This window comes from Cololabis saira, chromosome 11 (assembly GCF_033807715.1).
Source record: "Cololabis saira isolate AMF1-May2022 chromosome 11, fColSai1.1, whole genome shotgun sequence".
In the NCBI taxonomy this organism is placed as follows: domain Eukaryota; kingdom Metazoa; phylum Chordata; class Actinopteri; order Beloniformes; family Belonidae; genus Cololabis; species Cololabis saira.
The window spans coordinates 45,959,926-45,985,506 of record NC_084597.1 but is presented as its reverse complement, the minus strand read 5'-3'; the positions used below and the strand labels follow the sequence as shown (position 1 = coordinate 45,985,506).

Sequence of the window (25,581 nt, the reverse complement as noted above, 5' to 3'; positions counted from 1 at the left end):
TTACACCGTCAGATTAGACACCACCAGGACCACACTTCCGTTTATAGTGCAGCTCCTTTTCAAAACAACAGCCTAGTGCGTTCATCTGTTCATATGCAACACACCTCAACACCATCACTTTCTGAAGATGAACTATTAAGACTTCTGTTTTAGCCTGCAGCAAGGGGGAAATTGTGCATCTCATTCATATGTATGTGTATATATGTGTATATATATATATATATGTATATATATATATATATATATATATATATATATATATATATATATATATATATATATATATATATATATATATATACATATATATATATATATATGTATATATATATATATATATATATATATATATATATATATATATATATATATATATATATATATGTATATATATATATGTGTATGTATATATATATACACATATATATACACACATAGCCTATATATATACACATATATATACACACACATATACACACACATATATATATATATATATATATATATATATATATATATATATATATATATATATATATATATATACTATATATATATATATATATATATATATATATATATATATATATATATATATATATATATATATATATATATATACATATATATATATATATATGTATATATATATATATATATATATATATATATATATATATATATATATATATATATATATGTATATATATATATATATATATATATATATATATATATATATATATATATATATATATGTATATATATATATGTGTATGTATATATATATACACATATATATACACACATAGCCTATATATATACACATATATATACACACACATATACACACACATATATATATATATATATATATATATATATATATATATATATATATATATATATATATATACACACACACACACACAGGACTGTCTCAGAAAATGTGAATATTGTGATAAAGTTCTTTATTTTCTGTAATGCAATTAAAAAAACAAAAATGTCATTTGCAAGCCTTTCATTTTAAGATTAAGATTCCCAGAATATTCAAATTTTTTGAGATAGGATATTTGAGTTTTCATAAGCTGTAAGCCATGATCAGCAATATTAAAATAATAAAAGGCTTGCAATATTTCAGTTAATTTGTAATGAATCCAGAATGTATGACATTTTTGCATTACAGAAAATAAAGGACTTTATCACAATATCCTGATTTTCTGAGACAGTCCTGTGTATATATATATATATATATATATATATATATATATATATATATATATATATATATATATATATATATATATATATATATATATATATATATATATATATATATATATATATATATATATATATACATATTTTATACATATTTTAAAACTATTCTCCTTATTTATTTCATTTAACCTATATTCAACCTATGGATAAGCAGGTTCTCTTTTGCTGTGAAGATCTGGAGAGGCGGGTAGTTACAGTGTCTGGTGTATTAATAAAGGTGGTGTGCTCACTTAAATGTCATGTAAAACTGACAATTTGTAGTTATTGACATGAATCATGATACAAGAAGCCCCCAAATATCTGAAGTGGACCTGCAAATAGACAGCAAACCTTTCATATAAAACTGTGAAGCCAGCTGAGGGTCAGCCTGCAGTATTTTAAGTAACTAACAATTTAACACCACGTTACTGTAAAACCTTAACATAACTGTTTCACTATTTTCTTTCATGTATTTATCCATTTTATTTTCATGTGTGTAATTATTTTCGTGGTCGATCAGCGGCGCTTCCGCCGGCGCTGAGCGGCTCTGCGTCTCCTGCTGTAGGACTGTTATGTAACTCTAGAAACGACCCGCCTCCTTCCACCTGCCAATCAAAGCGTGCGGCCTCTTCTGCTACCAGCGTCACTCTGTGTACTAATCATGCAGCTGACTACTACATGAAGCTGTGTAACTCCAAATCTTCATAACAACTCCATGGCAGAAAGAAATGAGGGTTTTTGTCAAAGAATAAAGTCACAGAGCAAGAGCCCAAAGACTCGTTGGCAGTACTGGAGTTGAGGGGGCATGAGGGGGAGGAGGGGGATGGCATCCCCCCTGAAATAAAAACGGTCCAAATCATCCCCCCTGTAAAACTGCCATCCCCCCTTTCCATCCCTTATGTCATTTCATCAATGAATGTGGTTTTACTGCTATTTCAACATTTAGAGTCATCACCAAAAAAATAACTTATTTGACAATTTTCAGCTGTTTCAAGTAAATTTTCACTTGAAATAAGTAGAAAAATCTGCCAGTGGGACAAGATTTATCTTCTCATTACAAGCAAAAAAATCTTGTTCCACTGGCAGATTTTTCTACTTATTTTAAGTGAAAATCTACTTGAAACAGGTGAAAATAGTTTTTTCCAGTGATGAGTCTTGTTTTAAGTGTAATGAGATTTCTTCACAGTGAAGAGCAGCTCAGGTAGATTCCAGTATGATGGCTCCGCCAGGTGATGATGTCAAGACGACCAAGCCCTATTAAAAGCCTCCAAGAAATTCAATTGTACATTAAGTTTAATTTTTAATCAATGTACTTAATGTACTGTAGTCATAATGAAGGGAAGATAATCAAACTTTTTTCTTTTTTTTAATTTTTAATTGTTTCAGTAGCGTTGAAGACATGCAACAATTCTTTTAATTTGAAGGCAACCATGCAATTAACAATCCTCATTTAACATACATGTTTTTGGACTGTAGGAGGAAGCCGGAGTATCCCCAGAAAACCCACGAAAGCACGAGGAAATGGGCTCAACTACTTCAAGTTTATTATGACTTTTCTTGTTTTTTTTTCCCACCATTATATGATTTGCTGTTTACAATCAGTAGAGGGAAGCAGGGCGGTCACAGCATTTTTGGAGCCCAGCATTCATCTTTGAATGTAACTTGGCTGTAACATTGTATAATGTGGCCCAAATTTGATGGATTTGTTGCAGTCTGAGTCTGAACACATCTGCATTGTAATGTTTAAGAAAGGTTTAACGCCCAAAGAAATCCAATGTTCAGCATCACCACCTGGTGGTGAAAGGAAGACACTGCCCTAATGTTCCGATTTGTCCTTCCTCTCGATTAGAGACATGTCCAACTTTTCTAGAAAGTACTTAAGAAGTTGATGATGCCTCCAAGAAATAAGCAGCATCTCTCACATACAGCATCTCGATTGCTCATGAAGCTATATCAACACCTCAGACACACTAACATATTGCATATGTTCATACATATTATTTCTTAACATTGACCGGTGACACCAAATAAAAGCTAAAAAGAACTGCAAAAGATTTTTTTTTAATCACTCATTTCTTGACATGTATCCATCTTTAGGCAAGGTTAGGCAAGGTAAGTTTATTTGTATAGCCCAATGTATCAACAAGATGATTCAAAGTGCTTTAGAAATACATGAAAACATAAATAAAAAGCATGATTTAAAATTTAAACCAAAAAGAAAGAAATCTGATAAAATCAGTTGTTGAAATATGATTAAGTTTTGGGACTGAAGATTCTGAGCTTTATTCAAATGCAGCTGAGAACAGGTGAGTCTTCAACATGGACATAAATAAACTGAGTTTTTCAGCTGATCTGAGGCTTTCTGGGAGTTTGTTCCAGACACGTGGAGCATAGAAGCTGAATGCAGCTTCTCCATGTCTGGTTCTGACTCTGGGAACTGATAAGAAACCAGATCCAGATAACCTGAGGGGTCTAGAAGATCCATGGGTCAGGAGGTCACTGGTGTCCTGGACCATTCAGAGCTTTGTAGACCAGCATCAGAACTTTAAAGTCTATCCTCTAATGCAGTGTCTCCCAACCTGGGGTCCGGGCCCCCCCTGGGGGGGCGCCAGAGATCTCTGGGGGGGCGCGAAACTTTGTCTGCTTTGAAATTATGCAGTTGTAAAAATTATATTCATAAGTCATTCATAAGACATTGTTAGGAATAATTTATGAATGTCTTGAATATTTTTTGTGTTTTTTTTTACACTGGTGACAAACACAGGAAATTATTTCATTCCATATCATTATAATCATTACTCAACATTGAATCTACACCGACAGGTTGTTAAAGGAAAAATGTAAAAAAAATGTTGGTCTCATATTAAAAGAGACATTTTTCAGAAATATTTTTATGTCCTTTTATGTCCTTTTGTGCGTATTTTATACATTAGTGACATTAGAGAAAAACAAAGTCTACAGAGTAAACCAAAGACAAATGTATCAAAAAAACATAATTAATGTTCATTTTTTCCAATTAAAGACTATTTTGGTGCCAGTACGTACGGGTCGGGGGGCCTGGCTGGTCTTAGACGTAGGGTGGGAACAAGGAAAAAAGGTTGGGAACTGCTGCTCTAATGGACAGGTGGTCAGTGTGAAGACCTCAGAGCTGGACTGATGTGGTCCACTTTGTTGGTCTTAGTGAGGACTGGAGCAGCAGAGTTCTTGATGAGCTGCAGTTGTCTAACTGACTTTTTAGGTAAAGCTTAAGATGCTGATAAAATAATCAAGGTACTAAAGATGAATGCATGGACTAGTGTCTCCAGGTCCTGCAGAGACATCAGATCTTTTAACCTGGATATATTCTTAAGGTGATTGTAGGCTTTGTTATTGCCCTCATGTGTTTTTCCAAATTTAGACCCGGGTCCATCACTACACCCAGATTTCTGGCCTAGTTTGTGGTTTTCAGGTGTATATGTTGAAGCTCTGTGGTGACCTGTTATCATTCTCTTTGGCTCCAAAGATAATTACCTCAATTTTGTTGTTGTTTAACTGGAGAAACTTGTGGCACATCCAGTCATTAATCTCCTCAATGCATTTACCAAGAGCCTGTACTAGGCCTCAGTCTACTGGTGACATTGTTATATTATACATATCTGCATGTCATCTGCATAGCTGTGGTAACTTACTTTGTCGTTCTTTATAATCTGTGCCAGTGGGAGCATGTAGATGTTAAACAGAAGAGGTCCCAGGATGGAACCTTGGGGAACTCCACATGGGATTCTTGTCTGCTCAGAAATAAAGTTACCTGTTGACACAAAGTACTTCCTGTTCTCTAAGTATGTTTGCGAACCATACAACAAATTTCAAACAAAGATGATCCATGTGCAGGATAGTTCAGTCTGAAGATGCTGGAAGGAGTCAGATGTTTTGTTGGAAGTGTTTAGGTCTCAGCACATCAAGGAGTTCATGATATTCTGGTGAATTTCTTGAATAGAGGTGCTGTTTCTGCCACTGGATCACACTTTGTTCTGCTCTCCTGTCAATGACGCCCAGACTGCAATACTCTTTCACCAGCAGCTCCCCTCCCATGTCATGGTACCGCCTTGTTGCTTTTCCAGACAAAACATCAGATCCTTTGTTACATCGGGTTATTCCTGGAGAATCAATGTTCACAAAACAGAAATTATGATGTTTATTTCATATTTAATAAACCTTTCATGCTGTCACACTCAACATGACCACCTTATGGCTAGAAGTAGGAAATATAGTATATTTGTGTTCAATTCTATATTAGAATATCAGGGAAGGTGTTTCAAACTAATTAAATTATTCACAAACATGGACCAATATTTGCAGTTTTGCGATAAATTAAGTGACCCTGACTCAAAAAAAGAAAAAGAAATATGTTCAACACTGTCCATCAATAAATCAAAGTAAACATAAGAATCACTGCATATGTCTTTATTTACCTGCATTTTTCATATAATTGCAACCTTTTCTAATATGGAATTGTACTTTCAATGTACATCAGCGGGTGGAAACACCTGACATACCTGCATCCTTCCTGAGAGACTCCGACATCTCTGGGTTGGCCACAATCAATGACATCTTCATCAGTTTAACTTCATCACCACTGACAAGAACATCAGCCAGCTTAGCCCTGCAAGTAAGGAGAAAATACACTCAACTATCCACAAAGAAAACATGGCGGTTTAGCTCAGACATGAAGAAAAGTACTTTCACCTGATTTTATGGGACGGTTTGCTGTTGCCCGTGGTCAAGGCAACTCTGTGATGTTGTGTAAGAACCTCTCTGCATCGACGGTTTCCGTTTTCATTAATCATCGCATAAAGTTGTGGGCGCTCTTTCATAAGCTTCTCCCTCTGGTCTCTGTTTTCAGGCTTCTGCAACATTTCACGAGCTCTCTGAAATGTGTTTATAGGTGGGATGTGGTCTGCATTCACAGGAGAGCTGCCGCTGTTAGCTTTGACATTCGCAGGTCCAGCTGCCCTCCGGAGACCTTTTATACTTTGGAAAGTACAAAAATTTACAATAAGATTTCATTCAAAATAAATTGAATAGTCAGAAAATCTGATAATGATATGCAGTGTATTATAAAAGCCATGATGTACATGTATGTGCTAATTTTGAACAACCCACAGGGCCACCACAGAAAATAAAAAACAACTTACTCATCTGATTTTCCAACCAGACCCAGATTGTACGTTTTAATAATGGAAACCTCTTTTTCAGGTAAATCATTCATCTCTGCCAGGTTGAGTCCATCCTTAAACCTTTCTTTGGCCACATGTTGAGTCTTTTTACCTCCCCCCACGATGGTGTATTTGCAAGGAGACTTGTATGTTTCTTCATATCCTCTCTGCAGCTTCAGAACTGCTGCATATCTGGACTTATCCTGTTGAAGCTGAGTAACGACAGGAATACCATGATTCTTTATTTTGTTCAGATGTGTTAGGTTAAGCTTTGTGTGAAACCTTTTTACATGGCATACGAACAAAACTCACAGAAGACTTGACAACGTTCCGAAGGACCACGGCTTGCTGTTTCAGGTCCTGTGGGACTTTACTGGTAACCTGGGCAACAGCGTGATACAGGCAGTTCTGAGCCTCTGAATGGACCTGCGTCACTGAGCCATCCTTGTTTGGAATTTCAAAATGTCCACTGTAGGCGGTCTGTTCCCCGCTGATCTGTTTCGCCAGGAACCCCTTCTTCCTATCAAAATTATTAAACACAAGGGGATTTGTTCTAGATGAAAAATAAAAGATGTGTCATTGAGGAATTGAGGTTTTTCATAGAAAAGTCAGATGTACTGTATTATATGGCTGGGCTCAGAAATGTTAAAAGTCAGAGAATATGTTGTCACTTTCTTTTTTTTTTGTACATTTTAAGTAAATTTCCTGCTGAGGTCAAATGAGACATCAGGAAACATAATTGTTTCAGTTATGGAGCTTCAAACAAACAAAGGACAAATATACAGATACAACGGTTTTCAGGAAATAGTTGGACTTCAGGTGTTCATTAGTTTAAAGATGAATCGTACTGTTAGTTCAACACTAAGAAGAAATTCTGCACCTGCTCGGTGAAGCTAACAGGGAAACCTGAGAGATTGTGTGCAGTTCTTTATAATGTGAATTAAATTATAAACGTGGCCATGTGTTGTTTTTGCTTATGGGAGACAATGGTTCAGGGAGAAGAGTCAAGAAGGACTGATTATCACAACTGCAGTACATTTGTAATTAGTCTCTCTCTCTCTTTTCATAGTAACATGTTGCGACATGGGTCTTATTTAATCCAGTGTTTTATTTATTTTTTCCTTTCTCTAGAACATAATAACAATCACCTGATCATAGTGAGTCTTAGAATTAGGTCAATTCAAGCTCACTTAAACTAAAACATGCAGTAGCCAAGTCAAACACCTTGGTGCAAGAAGGATCAAAAACAGATCCTCGTCAGGTCTAATATTAAAGTACTACAAAAGCCATTTGTAACAGACTCATTAAAAGCCATCGTTAAACAAGATTCTGTCAAGGAGTTGGCTGTGTGCATATAGTACTGCCAGGCATTAGGGAGTGGCTGGTTTGGTTTTAGAATGTGGCAAAGAAACAGAGAATAAACCAACAAAATGGTCCAAAATACGGCAATTGCAGATCTGTGACAACCATAACAGAAGAAAGTTACACGCTGTTGTTCACGTGAGGTTGCATTTGCCTAATTCTAAGGCCAACTATGATCAGAGGATTTTTATTATATTGTCCAAAGGGAAATGAATGTATTATATTTGTACACAAAAAAATCAGGATCTAAGAATGGTTTCTAACTTTGGCATGACCATGTCATTTCAGCTTTCAGAAACATAAAACAGATGTTTTCCGGGTGACTAAGCTAGATGTTTAGAAACTGAAAATATTTATTTTAGCAGTTTGTCAAAACAGTTAACAGTGTATGCTGTTTTTTTCTTTACTAAAGATCCTGCTCCACTGACATGAGGAGACACTTCTGTTTGTTCCTCTCTGAACCCTACTTGCCAAGCAATAAGGAGTCTAGAACTATTTCTGTGTGGAGCCAATATTGTCAACTGTGCTTTGATGGCAATGTGAACAAACTATTTGATGTGCAATACTCACAGTTGTGGATTTTCTGGATACTTCTTGAGCTGTAGCACAATGTCCCCTGCAGAGCTGTTCTTCCCTGGATAGTAATCCTCTGTCAACGTGTTCCCCCGTTGGTCCACAGAAATCACTCTAATGCCTTTGCCTTGAAGAGCATCACTCTGGGTGAGGACATGGACGTCCACAGCTGTCGCAGGGTGGTCGACATGGCAGATTTTCTTGATGTAACCGTCCAAGTCCTTATTGTCGCCTTCTGACAGTGGCACGCGTGGACATTGGATGGCCTGATTTATTTGGTGCTTATACACTTGGTTTTGAAAAAAACTGTGTGTGTCACCCCTGCCGAGTATATTGCTGACAGCATGACCAGCCACATGGTTTATTTTACTCATGCATTTTCTGCTCACAAGGGAAGTCAGGTGTCTCGAACAAGCCTCAATCAATGACTCAGAAACACTGCCTGCAATATTATTCATGATTTCATCCTTAAGGCGTTTCGCATCTGATAGTTGATGTCTTCCATCTTGGTCATACTTTTCTTGTGGTAGTCTATTCATGTTCTCCAACAACTGAGGAACAAACGTGTGGCATACAACCTCCTCTGTGGGGAACGAGTTAAGCATTTGTACGCAAAGTGTGATATATTTTGCTGATTCCAGACACATCTGCGCATATTGAAATCCCTTCTGTTTGTCCATGTGCTGTGCCACAGCACCACAGAGCTCAGATAGTGTATCAATAACTTTACTAACTTTGGTACAATCCATCATTAGACCAGGGATAACATCTAAGGTGATCACATGAACCGAATTAAGGATTTCCTTCTCGCAACTTTTGTCAATTTTAAATTCACTAAACTCTTGTTCCATGGCAGTCTTTGGTATTCCTGAGCAAATGAGGTCTGTGAGAACCTTATCCAGATGAACGTTAGCCTTTATCAATGAAAACACTTTGTTCTTGAAGGCTGTCTTCAGAACCTTTTGGAAAAAAACTTTGAGTCCCTTATCAACAGTATAGTTGACAACAGTGATACATCCTTGCTTCCCCAGTTCCTGAGCAGCATACTTTGCTGCGTGTTTAAAACACTGTTTCATTGTGATGGCAGAGGTGCACTTAGCCCCAGTGACCAAGCCTTTTGTTCCACTACTTAAGGCACTCACGGCTTTCCTGATCCTGCCAAGTCCACCAAAAACCAGAGACACCCCGATACTGATGGCTTTGGAGATGGCCCACTCAGCCCAGTCAAATCCTCCCTGTAACATGCCTTTGACCCCATGAATCATGTCGGAGACCCCCTCACTGATCAGTCCAAGTCCAAGTTGGCTGGCGCTGCCAGATGACAGAATGCAAACAAGAACACCCACAGCTACTTGAAGAACACCAAGACCAAAGCAAACAAGGGCATCAACGGAGAACTCAGGCTTCTTTTTTACCTCAAACACAATGGAGAGGCCAAACTCATGGAGGACCATCAGTTCTTTGGTAGTGATGGGGTCTTTGTCTCTTGAAAGACTGTAGACACTTGAATCATTGATAATGGCCTTGCCATCAGTTTTTTCAATGTGTTCAAGAGTTTTCAGTGCACTTTCTATGTATCCTTTCCATGATTTGAAAACACTCATTCTTGATTTCATTTGGCTCTGCAAATTGCTGTCTTTGTGGTGTGCTGCAAAATTGTTCTTCACTGAGAAATTACAGAACATCATCGTGTTTGATAATTCTGAGAGGTACACATCAACTGCAGCCCTGGACTTTTCCAGTAACCCCTTTGCCTCAGTTATGCAGTTAGGCTTTTGCAGGTTGATGGTGATGTATGCTTGGTTGTAAAGAGCCACAGCGCTGTAGAAAGGATCACACTTGGCAGCTTTCTGCCAGTATGACAAAGCTCCAAAGTCACTCTCCTTCTTCTTGGTGCAGTGCATGTCAGTTCTGCGTTTTGCCATCTCAATGTAGTCATAGAAGTTGTTGCTTCTCCCCTGAAGTAGGCCATCAGCAGTTATCTTTAAGTTTCTAGAGAGGTCTTCTCTTAGCGTGGTGAAATCATCATGTCTGCTAATCTCCTCTTCATGGAGGGTCAGCCACAAAGCCCACGATTCTTTCAAAGCACTGACGGCAGTCTGATAGTCAAACTTGTCCTGATAAGTCTTAAAACACTCTGGGATGTCTTTTAACATCTTTTGTGTGAGGTCAGTCTTCTCTTCTAATGTGTAATTCCTGTCAAAATCATAGAGAAATTCACAGAAGCTGGAGAACAGATTTTCCTTCATTTCAATCTCAAGCAGCTCGTTTCTCTCCATGCTGTCCAAACGGATGACTTCATACTCCTCTCTGAGTTGTCTCATGGTTTCTATAGAGTGACCTTGGTATGCTACTGCAAGATGGTCCCTGTTGAGTATCATCTGGATCATGCCAGGGTTTCCTTTTCGGGCAGTGCGTCCAGACACCTGCCTCTCCACTCGTTGACTTCCAGGAAAGTAAGTGAGGAGCACAAAGAGACCTCCGCACTCATTCACTTCCGGTTGAACATGTACATCCGTCCCACGGCCTCCAAGGTTTGTAGCAATGATGATGTTTCCCTGTCTAAAGTTTTGTTTCTCAATGTTGTGCTTCTCGCTGATGGTGTACATCGTGATCTGATCATGCTGTGGAGTTTTGCCATTCATTTGAGTCTTAAGTTCATCTGCAGTCTTGACATCCTCACAAATGATCATGACAACTTGGCCCCTGTCTGCAGCAGTCCATGCAGTTTCACAGATGACCTGGATCCACTCAGTGTTTCCTCCAGTCACCTGAACAGCTGGCAGCTCCACCAGCTTTTTTTGGCGATGAGCTGGAACAACATAACTTGCTGTTTTGTATTGACGTTCAAGAAATGCTTTCTCAGCTTCACCCCCTAATGTTCCAGAGACTCCAAAAATGCCTTTCCCACTGACATACCTTTTGAAGAAGTGGACATTTGACATGTAATTTGTGACATTGGACAAGGTTGAAATTGCTAGCTGATGCTTCATCTCCAAAAACTGCTGTAGACCTTCACCCCAGCGCTTGTTCTTCTCCAACACTCCACTGGCCTGAAAGTCCACTGGAATGATGGTGTCATACTGATGAAGGACAGCACCACTGAAAGCAGTTCTGTCAGCTTCAGGTGCTCTGTCAATCATATATTCCCTTCCTAGAGTCATTCTGATGGCTTTCAGAGCATTTTCAGAGAAAACCGGTAACTGATTCTCGATGTATTCTTTCAACACCGAAGGAATTACAATGAACCCCTCAGATTTCTTCAGTGAGTCCAAGGTAAACTCACTTGAATATTTTATTTTGCTTTTTAATTTGGCAACAACTGTGTCAATGAGTGTTTTTGCAGACATGATTTCACAGGCGCGTCCATTTTGGAGTAAAAGTATATTCACATCGGACTCTCTGCCACAGCTTTCTTTCCCATAAAGTTGTGCTTTGTTGCTGAAGAGTGAGTAACAGTCTACTGCCATACTGTTATCAAATGATGACTGAAGTTCACTGAGCAGCTCATACTGCTCTTTAGGTCCAATCTTCCCCATGATGTTCTCAATGGCTTTCCAATTGGTATCCTGCTCACCGTCCATCTTCATTTGTGTTTCACACAAGGCTTTGTTGAATTCATCCACGTCTTTCTGGGAATAGAAGCCCATCCTGGCACCCAGCAGCAATATGTCATTGTCTGAAAAATCATCAGAGTCTGAGCCAATCACAGCTTCTTTAGCCACCTTGTGGAAGTACTGGACACTGGTTGTCCAGTGGATCTCCCCCGTTGTGAACATCTCAAGGGTGCAGCAGGCAGACACCATGGCCCAGATGCTTGCCAGGACCTGTTCTATGTGCCTCAGGCCACTGGCCTGATGTGACAGAAAGGTCACTTGGACCCCACTGTCCAGCGTCATATAGTCCACTTCATCGACAATCACACAGTCACACTTCCTGTCCCCTCGAGTCCTCTTCTTCTCAAACTCTTGCCTCAGTATATCTGCCGCAAAGTTACTAACAGTACCATAAATGACTTTCTTCCTGTATGCATCCTCAAGCCATTTGTCATGATTCCAGAAGGAGCTTCTTTCTTGGTGTTGTGGAGGTACTGTGGATGATGTCACACCAAACATGGTGTATAATTTTTGCCACTGTTCGTGGTCACGAATTGCAAGCAAATGAGAGCTTGTCACTATGTCCACCGCCATACCACGTACTGCCTGGATTGTAGCAAACATGGCTAAAATGCAGGTCTTTCCTTCCCCTGTTCCGATTTCCAAGAGACATCCTCGTTTGTCCTGGACCTGAGGCAGCAGCAGTAAAACCAAAGAAGCTAGCTGAGTCAGTCTGGGGAAGTAGCCCTGTACTTCTTCACCACTTGTGGTAACAAATGTTGTGCATTTCTTTACAGCTAACGACAGCACAATCAGGATGTTTTTCAGAGTCTCGCAGTATGTTCTATGCTCAGAAAAATCAAGAGAAATCATAATTTTTGTCCCATATTGTATCATTTTTTCATTGATGTCTACACTTTTATATTTTGGCAAAACTTTTGTAACATCTCTCAGAATATTTTCAAGTTGAGACACAATATGCTCTGGATAGTTGCCGTCCTGCATTTCCTCCAAGATAGTATCGACATCTTTGTCCAACTCATAAGATACACAGCTCTGTATGTACCTCATAGGATCTCTGTCATTTAGTGCAGAGAGAGTCAGGGTGCAGCTGAGTCTATATGTGCACACTTTGTGAAGGATTTGAGTGACTTTTTCTTGATCCATACTTAAGCTTCTTTCCATGAAAAGCTTGAGTTCTTTTGGCATCCAGATGTTGTTGAAAAGTATTTGACTCAGGATTTCCCTTGAAGCCATGGGCAGTTGTGGACTAGTTTCAAGTATATTTACTAAAACCTTTCTGGCCAGGGTTGGATTAGTGTCTTGGAGCTGATCTTGCAAGTTCAGGAGGAATTCAGTCTTCTTGTCTTGTCCAGTTGTGAGATCCTCATAATCCCCCTCCACGGTCACTTTCACAACTGCCTCCAGGATATTGAACTTCTCAGTTAGAGACAAGTCCACATATCCAGTTGCCTGGTCAAAAGCCCACAGCGATGGAATAGGGATGTTGTGCTCTCTCAGGTAATCTAATGTCAGCTCATTTTGCAGAGTCTTCATTCTGTCTTCCAGGTTACTATTTAAATCTCCCTTCCCGCTGATTTGGTACTTTGACAAAAGTTCTTCAAATTTGCCACCAACATCTTTGAGCTACACACACACACACACACACACACACACACACACACACACACACACACACACACACACACACACACACACACACACACACACACACACACACACACACACACACACACACACACACACACACACACACACAAAGACAATAACATTAGTATCACATCCAAAGACAGATATGAACTGTCAGAAAAATGTTAACAGTGTTGTAAATTTGACTTGTCCACATTTTTTGAGGCTAGTGATACAGTGGTTGAGAGGTGCAGTTGCAATTTACAAGTGGAGCAAGGAAGTCAATTGACCCTTTGTCAAGCCCCGCCCTTGTTGCTAGATCAGACAAAACTGTCATCTCTCCCATCCACTCCCATTGTAAAAACAAGGTTTTACATCACTTTATTAGGGCCCGAGCACTTACAGTGCGAAGGCCCTATTGTATCTGTAGGAATTTTCCATTTTCTTCTTTTTCTTTTATCCTTTATATTTTTCCGACGAAAGGAGGGCCTTTTTGCCCCCCTAAATGTGCCCCAAAAGTCACCAAATTTTGCACGCAAGCCAGGCCTGGCGAAACATTTTATATTTAATGGTTTGCATTAATGGGCGTGGCAAAATGGCTCAACAGCGCAATATGGTTTGACGTACATGCATAAAAATCGGTACACACCTGTATCATGGCACAACTTAAAGAAAAGTCTCTTGGCGCCATGGTCGAAACCTAACAGGAAGTCGGCCATTTTGAATTCATTGTGTAATTTTGCCGCAATTTATGCCATGTCTTCGGCTGCTTCTTGGCCAGAACCGTAACGTTCACCCAGGTGTGTTATACATCAAAATGTGCACCTCCATCCTGCAACGACGCGCATTACTTTTCTCAGTCAAAAGCGTTACCGTGGCAACGATAGACGCAAAAAAGCATGCCCCCCCTTGATCTGATTGGTCAATATTTGATAGTCCCTATTCTCTGCCATAACCTTTGAACGGGTTGTGATAAAGACTCGTGGGTGGTGTCATCGGACTCGGTATTGAGTACTTGACCTTCATTGGCCTAAATTAGCCCCACCCCTTCTTCTGATTGGTCAATATTTGATAGTCCCTATTTTCTGGCATAACTTTTGAATGGTTTGACATAAAGACTCGTGGGTGGTGTCATCGGACATGGTTTTGAGTCCTTGACCATAATTGGTTCAAATTAGTCCCGCCCCTTCTTCTGATTGGTCAATATTTGATAGTCCCTTTTTTCTGCTATAACTTTTGAATGGTTTGACACAGAGAGTCGTGGGTGGTGTCATGTGACTCGGTTTTGAGTACTTGACCTTCATTGGAGAATTTGCCACGCCCCTTTTTCTGATTGGTCGATATTTGATAGATCCTATTTTCTGCCAAAACTTTTAAATGGTTTGACATAAAGAGTCGTGGGTGGTGTCATCAGACTCGGTTTTGACTCCTTCACCTTAATTGGTGCAAATTAGCCCCGCCCCTTCTTCTGATTGGTCGATATGTGATAGTTCCGATTTTCTGCAATAACTTGAATGGTTTGACATAAAGACACGTGGGTGGTGTCATCTGACTCAGTTTTGAGTCATTGAACATAATGGCTGCAAATTAGCCCCGCCCCTTCATCTGATTGGTCGATATCTGATAGTTCCTACTTTCTGCCATAACCTTTGAATGGTTTGGTATAGAGAGACGTGGGTGGTGTCATCTGCTAAATGTCCAGGCCTGAAGAATCTACATGCAAGTCATACAAGCTTCCACTTCAGCACGCCTGAACGTGCACAAGGGTGCGAGGGCCCGTTCATCGCTGCTTGCAGCTTTAATTTCTAATTAATGTTCCAAAAGAAAATCAAAGAAAATCAACAACAACTAGATATAAATAAAGTTTTTCTGTAAAAACAAGATATTTTGATTAGTTGAGCTAATAGCATGGTGGAAGGGTTGAACTGCGGGTGTGACTATATCCAAAGCAGACATTTTTTGTAATTTACCATTGGTTTTGGGATGAAATGTAGCTATGGGTTGTAGCCTGCTGCCGAGCCAACTTTGTTTTGGCAGTACAGATCAGATTTCTGCCAGTTTGGGGATAAAAAATACGCTGCAACCTCACTACACTGTTTTAAAAAAGCTTTAAAAAAATAATCCAGTGATTTAAATTTTGATACAAGGCAAATAAAAACTACGCTTTTCCCATTTATGTGATAGAAATAGAAGGCTATTTTGTCCAAATTAGATATTCTGCCCCGGATGTAGCGACCGAGGATGATTTTTCTGATTGGTCAGTCAGGGACCAATCAGAAGGCTGACAAAGGGTCAATTGTGTCTGCTTGTGCCTCAAGGGAGTAACACTTACGCTGCACCACAAAATAGATGACTGGAAGGATGATAATGGTTCTTGAACTGGAAAAATACCAGTCGGCCACAAAATCCTTTACCTACACTTATAGTACCATGAGTTTCTGATAAATCATCCACAACAAGAGAAGAATATTGTTTTGTACTGTAGCAACCCTACAAAACCAGAGCTGAGCCTACCTCATCCCTCTCTATGTGAGATGCATGATCCTCCACGAGCTGGTGCAGGATTTGGGAGTGCTGCTGATGGTGCTTTGCTGCTTTGAGGTTCTGCTCCTGCTGAAGCTTCTCATGTGCATGGAAGAGTTTTATTCGCGAAGCCTCATTTTCTTTGTCAATCTGCTCTTGGATTCTCCTCTTTCGCTCAAGCTCTGCAATCCGCCTTTCCTCCTCTTTTTCTTTTCTTTGTTGTTCTTCTTGTTGACATCTTATTTTCTCCTGTTTATGTCTTATCCACTCTAGAATTTCCAACCTCTCCTGCTCCCGTCTTTCCTGCTCCAACCTCTCCTGCTCCCGTCTTTCCTGCTCTAACCTCTTCTGTTCCCGTCTTTTCCATTCTCGCCACAACTGTTCAAGTCTTTCCTGCTCCAACCTCTCCTGTTCCAGTCTTTCCTGCTCCAACCTCTCCTGTTCCAGTCTTTCCTGCTCTAACCTCTCCTGTTCCTGTCTTTCCTGCTCTAACCTCTTCTGTTCCCGTCTTTTCCATTCTCGCCACAACTGTTCAAGTCTTTCCTGCTCCAACCTCTCCTGTTCCAGTCTTTCCTGCTCTAACCTCTCCTGTTCCCGTCTTTCCTGCTCCAACCTCTCCTGTTCCCGTCTTTCCTGCTCTAACCTCTTCTGTTCCCGTCTTTTCCATTCTCGCCACAACTGTTCAAGTCTTTCCTGCATTAACCTCTTCTGTTCCTGTCTTTTCCATTCTCGCCACTCCTGTTCTCGTCTTTCCCACTCTAGTCTCTCCTGTTCTTGTCTTTCCCACTCTAGCCTCTCCTGTTCCCGTCTTTCCCACTCTAGTCTCTCCTGTTCTTGTCTTTCCCACTCTAGTCTCTCCTGTTCTTGTCTTTCAAGCCTCTCCTGTTCTTGTCTTTCCCACTCTAGCCTCTGCGCTTCCTGTCTTTGTCTCTCAAGTTTCTCCTGGCGCTTTTTTTCTTCCTCTATCTGGCATTGCTTTCTTCTTTCCTGCTCCTCTCGCTCTCGTTTCTCTTCTTCAATTCTTCCTGTAACGAAATGTATGAATAAACTCATGAATTAAGTTTGATTTAAGACACTTACTCACAGTCAAACATTATACTCTCTATACAAAACAGAGTTTGAGATAGATTACAAATGGTTTTATAACCTTCATTACTGTAATTTGATGTGCAGTAATAATTTTCAGAACCATCTTAACTGTCATAACATTTCCTAATTAGGGCTCGAGCACTTACAGTGCGAAGGCCCTTTTGTGTCTGTAGGAAATTCTTTCTGAGGGTCTGTTGGGAACGTCTGGCCGAGCCCTCTGTCAGGGATATCTTCAACTCCCACCTCCGGGAGAGCTTCTCTCGGATCCCGGGGGAGGCGGGGGACATTGAGTCCGAGTGGACCATGTTCTCTGCCTCCATTGTCAACGCGGCGGCTCGAAGCTGTGGACGCAAGGTCTCCGGTGCCTGTCGTGGCGGCAATCCTAGAACCCGGTGGTGGACACCGGAAGTACAGGATGCCGTCAGACTGAAGAAGGAGTCCTACCGGGCTATGTTGGCCGGTTGGACTCCTGACGCAGTAGATAGGTACCGGCAGGCCAAGCGGGCCGCGGCTCGGGCAGTCTTGGAGGCAAAAACTCGGGTCTGGGAGGAGTTCGGGGAGGCCATGGAGGAGGACTTTCGGTCGGCCTCGAGGAAATTCTGGAGGACCGCTCGGCGCCTCAGAAGGGGGAAGCAGTACTCTGCCGGCACCATTTATGGTGCTGGTGGGGAGCTGTTGACCTCGACTGGGGACATTGTCGGACGGTGGAAGGAATACTTTGAGGATCTCCTTAACCCGACTGACATGCCTTCCACTGAGGAAGCAGAGGGTTGGGGCTCGGAGGCGTGCTCATCCATCACCCAAGCCGAGGTCACCGAGGTGGTTCGTAAGCTCCTCGGTGGCCGGGCACCGGGGGTGGATGAGATTCGCCCTGAGTACCTCAAGTCTCTGGATGTCGTAGGGCTGTCTTGGCTGACACGCCTCTGCGACATTGCATGGAGGAAGGGGACAGTACCGCTGGGGTGGCAAACCGGGGTGGTGGTCCCTCTGTTTAAAAAGGGGGACCGGAGAGTGTGTTCCAACTACAGGGGGATCACACTTCTCAGCCTCCCGGGGAAAGTCTACGCCAGGGTACTGGAGAGGAGATTACGGCCGATAGTCGAACCTCGGATTCAGGAGGAACAATGTGGTTTTCGTCTCGGTCGTGGAACACTGGACCAGCTCTATACCCTCCGCAGGGTGCTCGAGGGTTCATGGGAATTTGCCCAACCAGTCTACATGTGTTTTGTGGATCTGGAGAAGGCATTTGACCGTGTCCCTCGTGCCATTCTGTGGGGGGTGCTGAGTGAGTATGGAGTCCGGGGCCCTCTACTAAGGGCTGTCCGGTCTCTGTATGATCGAAGCAGGAGTCTGGTTCGCATTGCCGGCAGTAAGTCAGACTTGTTCCCGGTGCATGTTGGACTCCGGCAGGGCTGCCCTTTGTCACCGGTCCTGTTCATAATCTTTATGGACAGGATTTCTAGGCGCAGCCAGGGGCCGGAGGGGATCCGGTTTGGGAACCTCAGGATTTCGTCTCTGCTTTTTGCAGATGATGTTGTCCTGTTGGCTTCATCAGACCGGGACCTCCAGCATGTGCTGGGGCGGTTTGCGGCCGAGTGCGACGCGGCAGGGATGAGAATCAGCACCTCCAAGACCGAGGCCATGGTTCTCGACCGGAAAAGGGTGGCATGCCTTCTCCGGGTGGGTGGAGAAGTCCTGCCTCAGGTGGAGGAGTTCAAGTATCTCGGGATCTTGTTCACGAGTGAGGGAACAATGGAGCGTGAGATTGACAGGCGGATCGGTGCAGCGTCCGCAGTAATGCGGTCGATGTACTGGACTGTCGTGGTAAAGAGGGAGCTGAGTCGAAAGGCGAAGCTCTCGATTTACCGGTCAATCTACGCCCCTACCCTCACCTATGGTCATGAACTTTGGGTAGTGACCGAAAGGACAAGATCGCGGATACAAGCGGCCGAGATGAGTTTCCTCCGCAGGGTGGCTGGACGCTCCCTTAGAGATAGGGTGAGGAGTTCGGTCACCCGGGAGGAGCTCGGAGTCGAGCCGCTACTCCTCCACATTGAGAGGAGTCAGCTGAGGTGGCTTGGGCATCTGTACCGGATGCCTCCTGGACGCCTCCCTAGGGAGGTGTTCCAGGCATGTCCCACCGGGAGGAGACCCCGGGGAAGACCCAGGACACGCTGGAGAGACTATGTCTCTCGGCTGGCCTGGGAACGCCTCGGACTCCCCCCGGAAGAGCTGGAGGAGGTGTCTGGGGTGAGGGAAGTCTGGGCATCCCTGCTGAGGCTGCTGCCCCCGCGACCCGGTAACGGATAAAGCGGGAGAAGATGAGTGAGTGAGTGAGTGAGTGAGTGAGTGAGTGAGTGAGTGAGGAATTTCTTTCTATCGTTTTTATTTTTTCCTTCTTCCGACGAAAGGAGGGCCTTTTTGCCCCCCTAAACATACCCCAAAAGTCACCAAATTCTGCACGCAAGCCAAGTTGTCTCTTGTCTAGAGACAACATCTGTTGTATTAGACGCTATATAAATAAAATTGAATTGAATCATGTCGCAACTTAAAGAAAAGTATCTTGGCGGCATGGCTGAAAACGAACAGGAAGTCGGCCATTTTGAATTAATCGTGTAATTTTGCCGCAATTTATGCCATTTCTTCAGCCGCTTCTTCGACCGAACCGTAACGTTCACCCAGGTGTGTTATACATCAAAATGTGCGTCTCCATCGTGGGATGATGGGCATTACTTTTCTCAGTCATAGTCCATATTTGATAGTCCCTACTTTCTGCCATAACCTTTGAATGGTATGACATACAGAGTCGTCGGTGGTGTCATCTGACTCGGTTTTGACTCCTTCACCTTAATTGGTGCAATTAGCCCTGCCCCTTCTTCTGATTGGTCGATATTTGATAGTCCCTTTTTTCTGGCTTAACTTTTGAATGGTATGACATAAAGACTCGTGGGTGGTGTCATCGGACTCGGTTTTGAGTCCTTGAACATAATTGGTGCAAATTATCCCCGCCCCTTCTTCTGATTGGTCGATATCTGATAGTTCCTACTTTCTGCCATAACTTTTGAATGGTTTGATACAGAGAGTCGTGGGTGGTGTCATCCGCTAAATGTCCAGGCCTGAAGAATCTACATGCAAGTCATACAAGCTTCCACTGCAGCACGTCTGAACGTGCACAAGGGTGCGAGGGCCCGTTCATCGCTGCTTGCAGCTTTAATTGGGGTTGTACTTCTAAGGGACCAAGATAGAGGCATAAATGAATGTGGCGGGGGTGGTAAACATTATGCAGATGTCCTGATTTGGACTGATTATGCCAGTGCTATTAATTATAAGTAGCTCATAACCATCATTGTTCTCCATTGTTCTTGTAGTTTGTTGTGCTGGTCTGCCCCCTCTTTTTCTCTTCTGTGCATGTTTGCAGGCCAGAGCTTCAGGAGCGGCATGTTGACCTGCAGTCCCCCCCTCTGATCATCCCACTGCTTGCTTCCACCTGTCTGTATGGATGTCTGGTAGATGCCTGCTGACATCATGACAAAACAAGACCTCTGAACTCATCCCAGACACAGCTCTGTGTACAGCTGGAGTTCGCTACTGTTAGTTTACTGTTAATTATTTGAAACATGTCTGAATATTTGTCAAATTCTGAGGTTGTGGACGACGACTTTGAATATGATGGACGTCCTTACCGTTTTGAGCCAGAGTATACGGCTGAAGAGCTCACTGAACGGAGGACAGAGTGCGCGCACAGAGATGACGTCATGCAGGTCAGAGGTCTTGTTTACAAACTGATTTATTTGTTACACACACAGCCCCAGATGTAGACAACAGGTCCTGGAAGCAGATCTAGTGATTCATAAAAGAAATGAAGAGTTTCACAGCAATCATGTGTTATTTAGACGCTGCATCGTCTGTGTCCCGCTGTGCCCCGTTCACTACCGTTATATGGAGAAGCGGCTCGCAAAAAAAAACCCTAATATCTTCCGATGGACTCCAAATGACACCAAACTTGCCTGGGTGAGTATACGACCATAAAAAATGCCAGAAATAAGGTCCAGGTTGTAAAAAACAGAACTTTCCCTTTAAGGCCTGGTTGTCCCCAAACACAATGGTTGGACCTTTGTCACAGGGGTGGTTCAAGTCCCCAATGAAATACTTTCGAGGGTGAGCAGCGCTTAGTAACCCACAACAAAAAGCAGGAGTGCAGCAACAGACATTTATTGCTCCAAGACGGTTATAAAATCAGGGGTGGGGGAGTCACTAAAAATAGAACTATTTCTAAAATGGCCAATCCATAAAAGGTTAAAAAAGGTTAAAGATGAACAGTCTCAGTCTTTCTGGGCTCACTGTCCTCCAGTGCCCTCTCAGTGCCCTCTCAGTGCCCCCCCCCCTGTTGGCCCACGCCAACAGGGATCCCCGGTCCGAGTCCGCCGGGGGCTCCCCAACCACCTGGGCCCCCATGGGCCTCTGTACGTCAGTCCATCCACTCTTGTTCATCAACTCTCGTCCCTCATGGGCCTCTGTCCGTCCGTTCAATCTCCCAGCTTGAATGTCTGCCTTGAATATATAAGGGGAAGGGAACCCTCCCCTCGTTCACCATTGGTCTAGGGGGGCCAGCCTGCAGTGGTTTATTGGCCACTGCAGCTGTCTGTCAGGATTCAGTTGATTGTGTTCAGCTGTGTCTAATCAACTCAAACAAAAGGTAATTGCATGCCAACTCAAAAACAGAAGAAGTTACATTTCAAACAATAATAACTAGACAAAGCAACAAAACATGCATGCAAATAAAATGTTACACTAAAATTCCAAAACAATAAAACGATTAAACACAGCCTGACACTCAGCATGACACCTTCTGCTATCAGGACCATTACTATGGTTTGGGTTGAGGAGGCTGGCACCACCTCCACCTTTAAATCCAAACTTAAAACATTTATGTTTAGCAAAGCCTCTAGTTAGTGTGAACTCTAGTGTTTTAAGGCCAGTCGTCATAGCTGCAGCTACAGGACTATAACATAGCTTTGTTTTTTTTTATTTTATTTATTTATTAATTTTTCAAGTGTTGCAGAATACATTAAATCCTAAAACATTTCAATAAACATAGTAAACATAATATAAGATGTACATCTTGTGGAGCTATTCCAAATATTACAATCGTAGCAGAAGGTCAGATGGGTATTGGGTGATGGACTTTCTAATCTGGAGACCACAAGTTTTATGGGTGAACAGCAACATCTCCAAGACCATAATACTATGCACAGGGGCTCCACAGGGGTGTGTGAGGACTTCATTACCAACAAGAATGAAGCCAGCAGGAGGGAGCTGAGCAACGGGGCCAGTGGTGTAAGAACAGAAATCTCTTCCTCTTTGCATGGCATTGAGACATGGAATTTTGATTATTCTGTACGTCCTCCACAGCAAATTTACAACAAATAAATCTTAATGTGGTACTTACCAAAGTTGGGACAGCGGCAAACTACTTCATTGGAGGAGGTCTTGACTAGTTCAAATTCTTCACGGTCATCACTTTCTCTGATGGTGTATGAACAACTAATATCGCGATTGCAAAGGTCACACCCTGAGTGACCTCCATAGCAAAAGAAGGTGCCTATACAACAATCTAACGGGTGTAAAGATTGAAGGTAATCACGGAATCCTATCTCAATTCTGACAAGAGTATTCCCATTCAGTGTTTCAGTGGCCTAAAGAAAGGAAAAAGAGCAGGTTTAGCAATGAATACATTCTTGTACAAATATTGAAACTTTTTTTTGTAACTTTACCCCAGATATTCGTTTGGAAACATGCCAGGTATAAGGAGTGTCATTCGTTATCGTCTGTGTGAACATTGATCAACTTCTGTAGGAACACATGAAAACAATGTTATGAATTTTCAGTAATAATAAATATATTATAAACTTTAAGATTACACACACACATCTGCACTCTTTTCTTGTATTGTCTGCTATTGATTACGGTCCGATTCTTTTTCCAAATATGTTAATCTGCATTTTTATGTAGATTTTTGAGGTTATTTTAGGGGGCCATGTTGAGCAGTTTTTGAATTCACTTCAACCCTCTGCAGTCATTCCCCCAGTTCATAGGTCAAGGTCAGGTTTAGTTAATCAAACAGTTGATTCTGCAGTAAGAAGTACTTGTCTCTCATGTCCTCAAGCTGCGGCAACACATAAAACCCCATTGTCCACTGTGGACTCCCAGTGTATGGAGTCACGTTCATCACCCACAATATTCCTACATATACATGATAGGTGGTGATAAGATCAGAGCACAGATCCCAAAAGTCACATATCTTATGAATAAGAATACATTTTAAGTCTTCATTTATCAGGTTGACTGAACATTGAGTTGATATTTTTTCTGTTGTCTGCATGCGTTTGGTAAAACAGCGTAGCAGGGCGAGTGCTACGGGGCCCGACCAACAGGATAGAGAGGACACGGAGTTTTCGTGCAGAACCCTTTATTTAATCCACCGGAACCTCACACCCAGGACGCACGTGCAAGCACAGCACCAGCCGACATCAGCAGCTTCTCTGTCTCTCCCTTATAAGGCTGGCAGGGTGGAGAGGCTGACGGGCCACACCTGTGTCCCGTCAGCCTGAGTGGCTGCAGCTCCTCCACCCTGCCCCAAACAGTTTAAATTTCCTTTTCATGAAAAGAGAACAAATACAGATGCACTCTGATGTTGCCTTAATTAAACTGTCAATCTCTTCTACCACTAATTGTGAACTACTCTCCCCTCATAAAGTACAAACCGAGACATAACTCCTGCACTTTCAGCAGAAATTTGTGTCCAACCAAAAAAACCTGTACTGATGCTCCATGACCAGGACAAATATGACACTGTTCATCCTGAATTTATGGTGGAACACACAGCCAAACTCATCTCCTCACTTGCATACAGAAATTGTTGCATGAAAATGGGCTAAACATGTATTCTTCCTGCCTTCACACTCTAGTTATGCATTCACAGGAAGAAACTATAGTCCCTCCTCAGTGTCTGGATCCACAAATCTTTACAGCGTTCTGAAGATATTAATCTCATCTGGTTTTGTTCACATTCAGCAGGACATTCCTGGTGTCTCTGGTCACCGAACAATTCAAATTAAGATAAAGTCTTTATTTTTCCATTTGTACACATACATTTGGTGTGGATATAAGAAAAAAGTATAAATAAATTTCACATACGAAAAAAAGGAAAAGGAATGATTTGAGTTGTAGGCTATATTTTTATTGTTTCAATTAAGTAACTATAATCTGATATCACGCATGTGACTACAATGTGTTGCTTCCAGATGAGGTTGTGTGTATTGTAGTTGGTCCTTATTCAGTTGTCATCAGTGTGATTGTAGCAGGACAGATGCTGCTGTGGAAGTGCGACCTGGATTATGTCTATCAAAGATTTAATTAGTCTATGCTAAATAAAACACAAAGCAGATTCAAAAATACACAGACATTTGATCTGGTTTTTCACCGCGGCTCTGCTTCAGCCCCTCTGGGCTGCAACAGCTTTCAACCAGCAGTCAGTGTCTCATGTCCAATGACAACGTAGTACAACCCCACCATGTGAAAATTAATAAATAAAAACATGGATTAATGATTTCTATATCCCACAAATCCATATTTTCATCTCAATAGAACATAAACAACATTTTAGTTGTTGGAAGTGAGACATTTTGTCATTTGATGAAAATATTAGCTTATTTTTAATTTGATGGCAGCACCACATCAGTAAAACATCAGGAGAGGAGCAACAAAATGCTGGAAAAGTAATTATCACAAATAAAAAACTAAAGGATTATTTGACAACTAATTAGGTTAACTGTTAGATATAACGTAAACAGGTTTAGGCAATGACCTATAGGTTCTACCTCTGCAGATCTTTATATACTTGTCAGCAACACTCAGCTTTAGATGCAGTTGCTCCTTTGAGAAAGTGGGTCTCTAACCATAGGAGCTTAACTACCTGGTATAATTCAGATATCCGAAACAAAAAGATTTTAAAGTGGAAAGGAAGTGGTACTCTTGTAAATGTGGAGATTCTCAGCGTACATCAAAACATAATTCATTCATGTTTAGTATTCATTTTTATTCATTTTAAAAGTCCTTCGCAAAGCTAGAACAGCTTATTATTCATTGTTGATAGAAGATAATAAAAGTAACCCACGTTTTCTGTTCAGCACTGTAGCCAGGCTGACAAAGAGTCACAACTGTTGAGTTGTGCATTCCTGCAGCTCTCAGTAGTGAAGACTTTATGAGCTTCTTTAGCGGTAAAATCATCAGAATTAGAGAAGAAATCAACCAGGCTCACCCGGTAGCGGCAT

At 41.7% G+C, this 25,581-nt stretch overlaps 1 protein-coding gene across 1 annotated transcript; it reads right to left on the bottom strand.

Annotated features, from left to right (window-relative positions):
- Nucleotides 1-4,165: 4,165 nt before the first annotated feature.
- LOC133454486 (uncharacterized) lies at nucleotides 4,166-25,581 on the bottom strand. Its single transcript, XM_061733211.1, has 9 exons — nucleotides 25,569-25,581; nucleotides 22,698-22,862; nucleotides 16,151-17,184; nucleotides 8,388-13,633; nucleotides 6,768-6,975; nucleotides 6,435-6,667; nucleotides 5,986-6,270; nucleotides 5,796-5,902; nucleotides 4,166-5,396 (listed from the first exon to the last, which is right to left on the bottom strand). The coding sequence occupies exons 1-9, from the start codon at nucleotides 25,579-25,581 to the stop codon at nucleotides 5,161-5,163; spliced, it is 7,527 nt and encodes a 2,508-aa protein (XP_061589195.1). The 3' UTR covers nucleotides 4,166-5,160.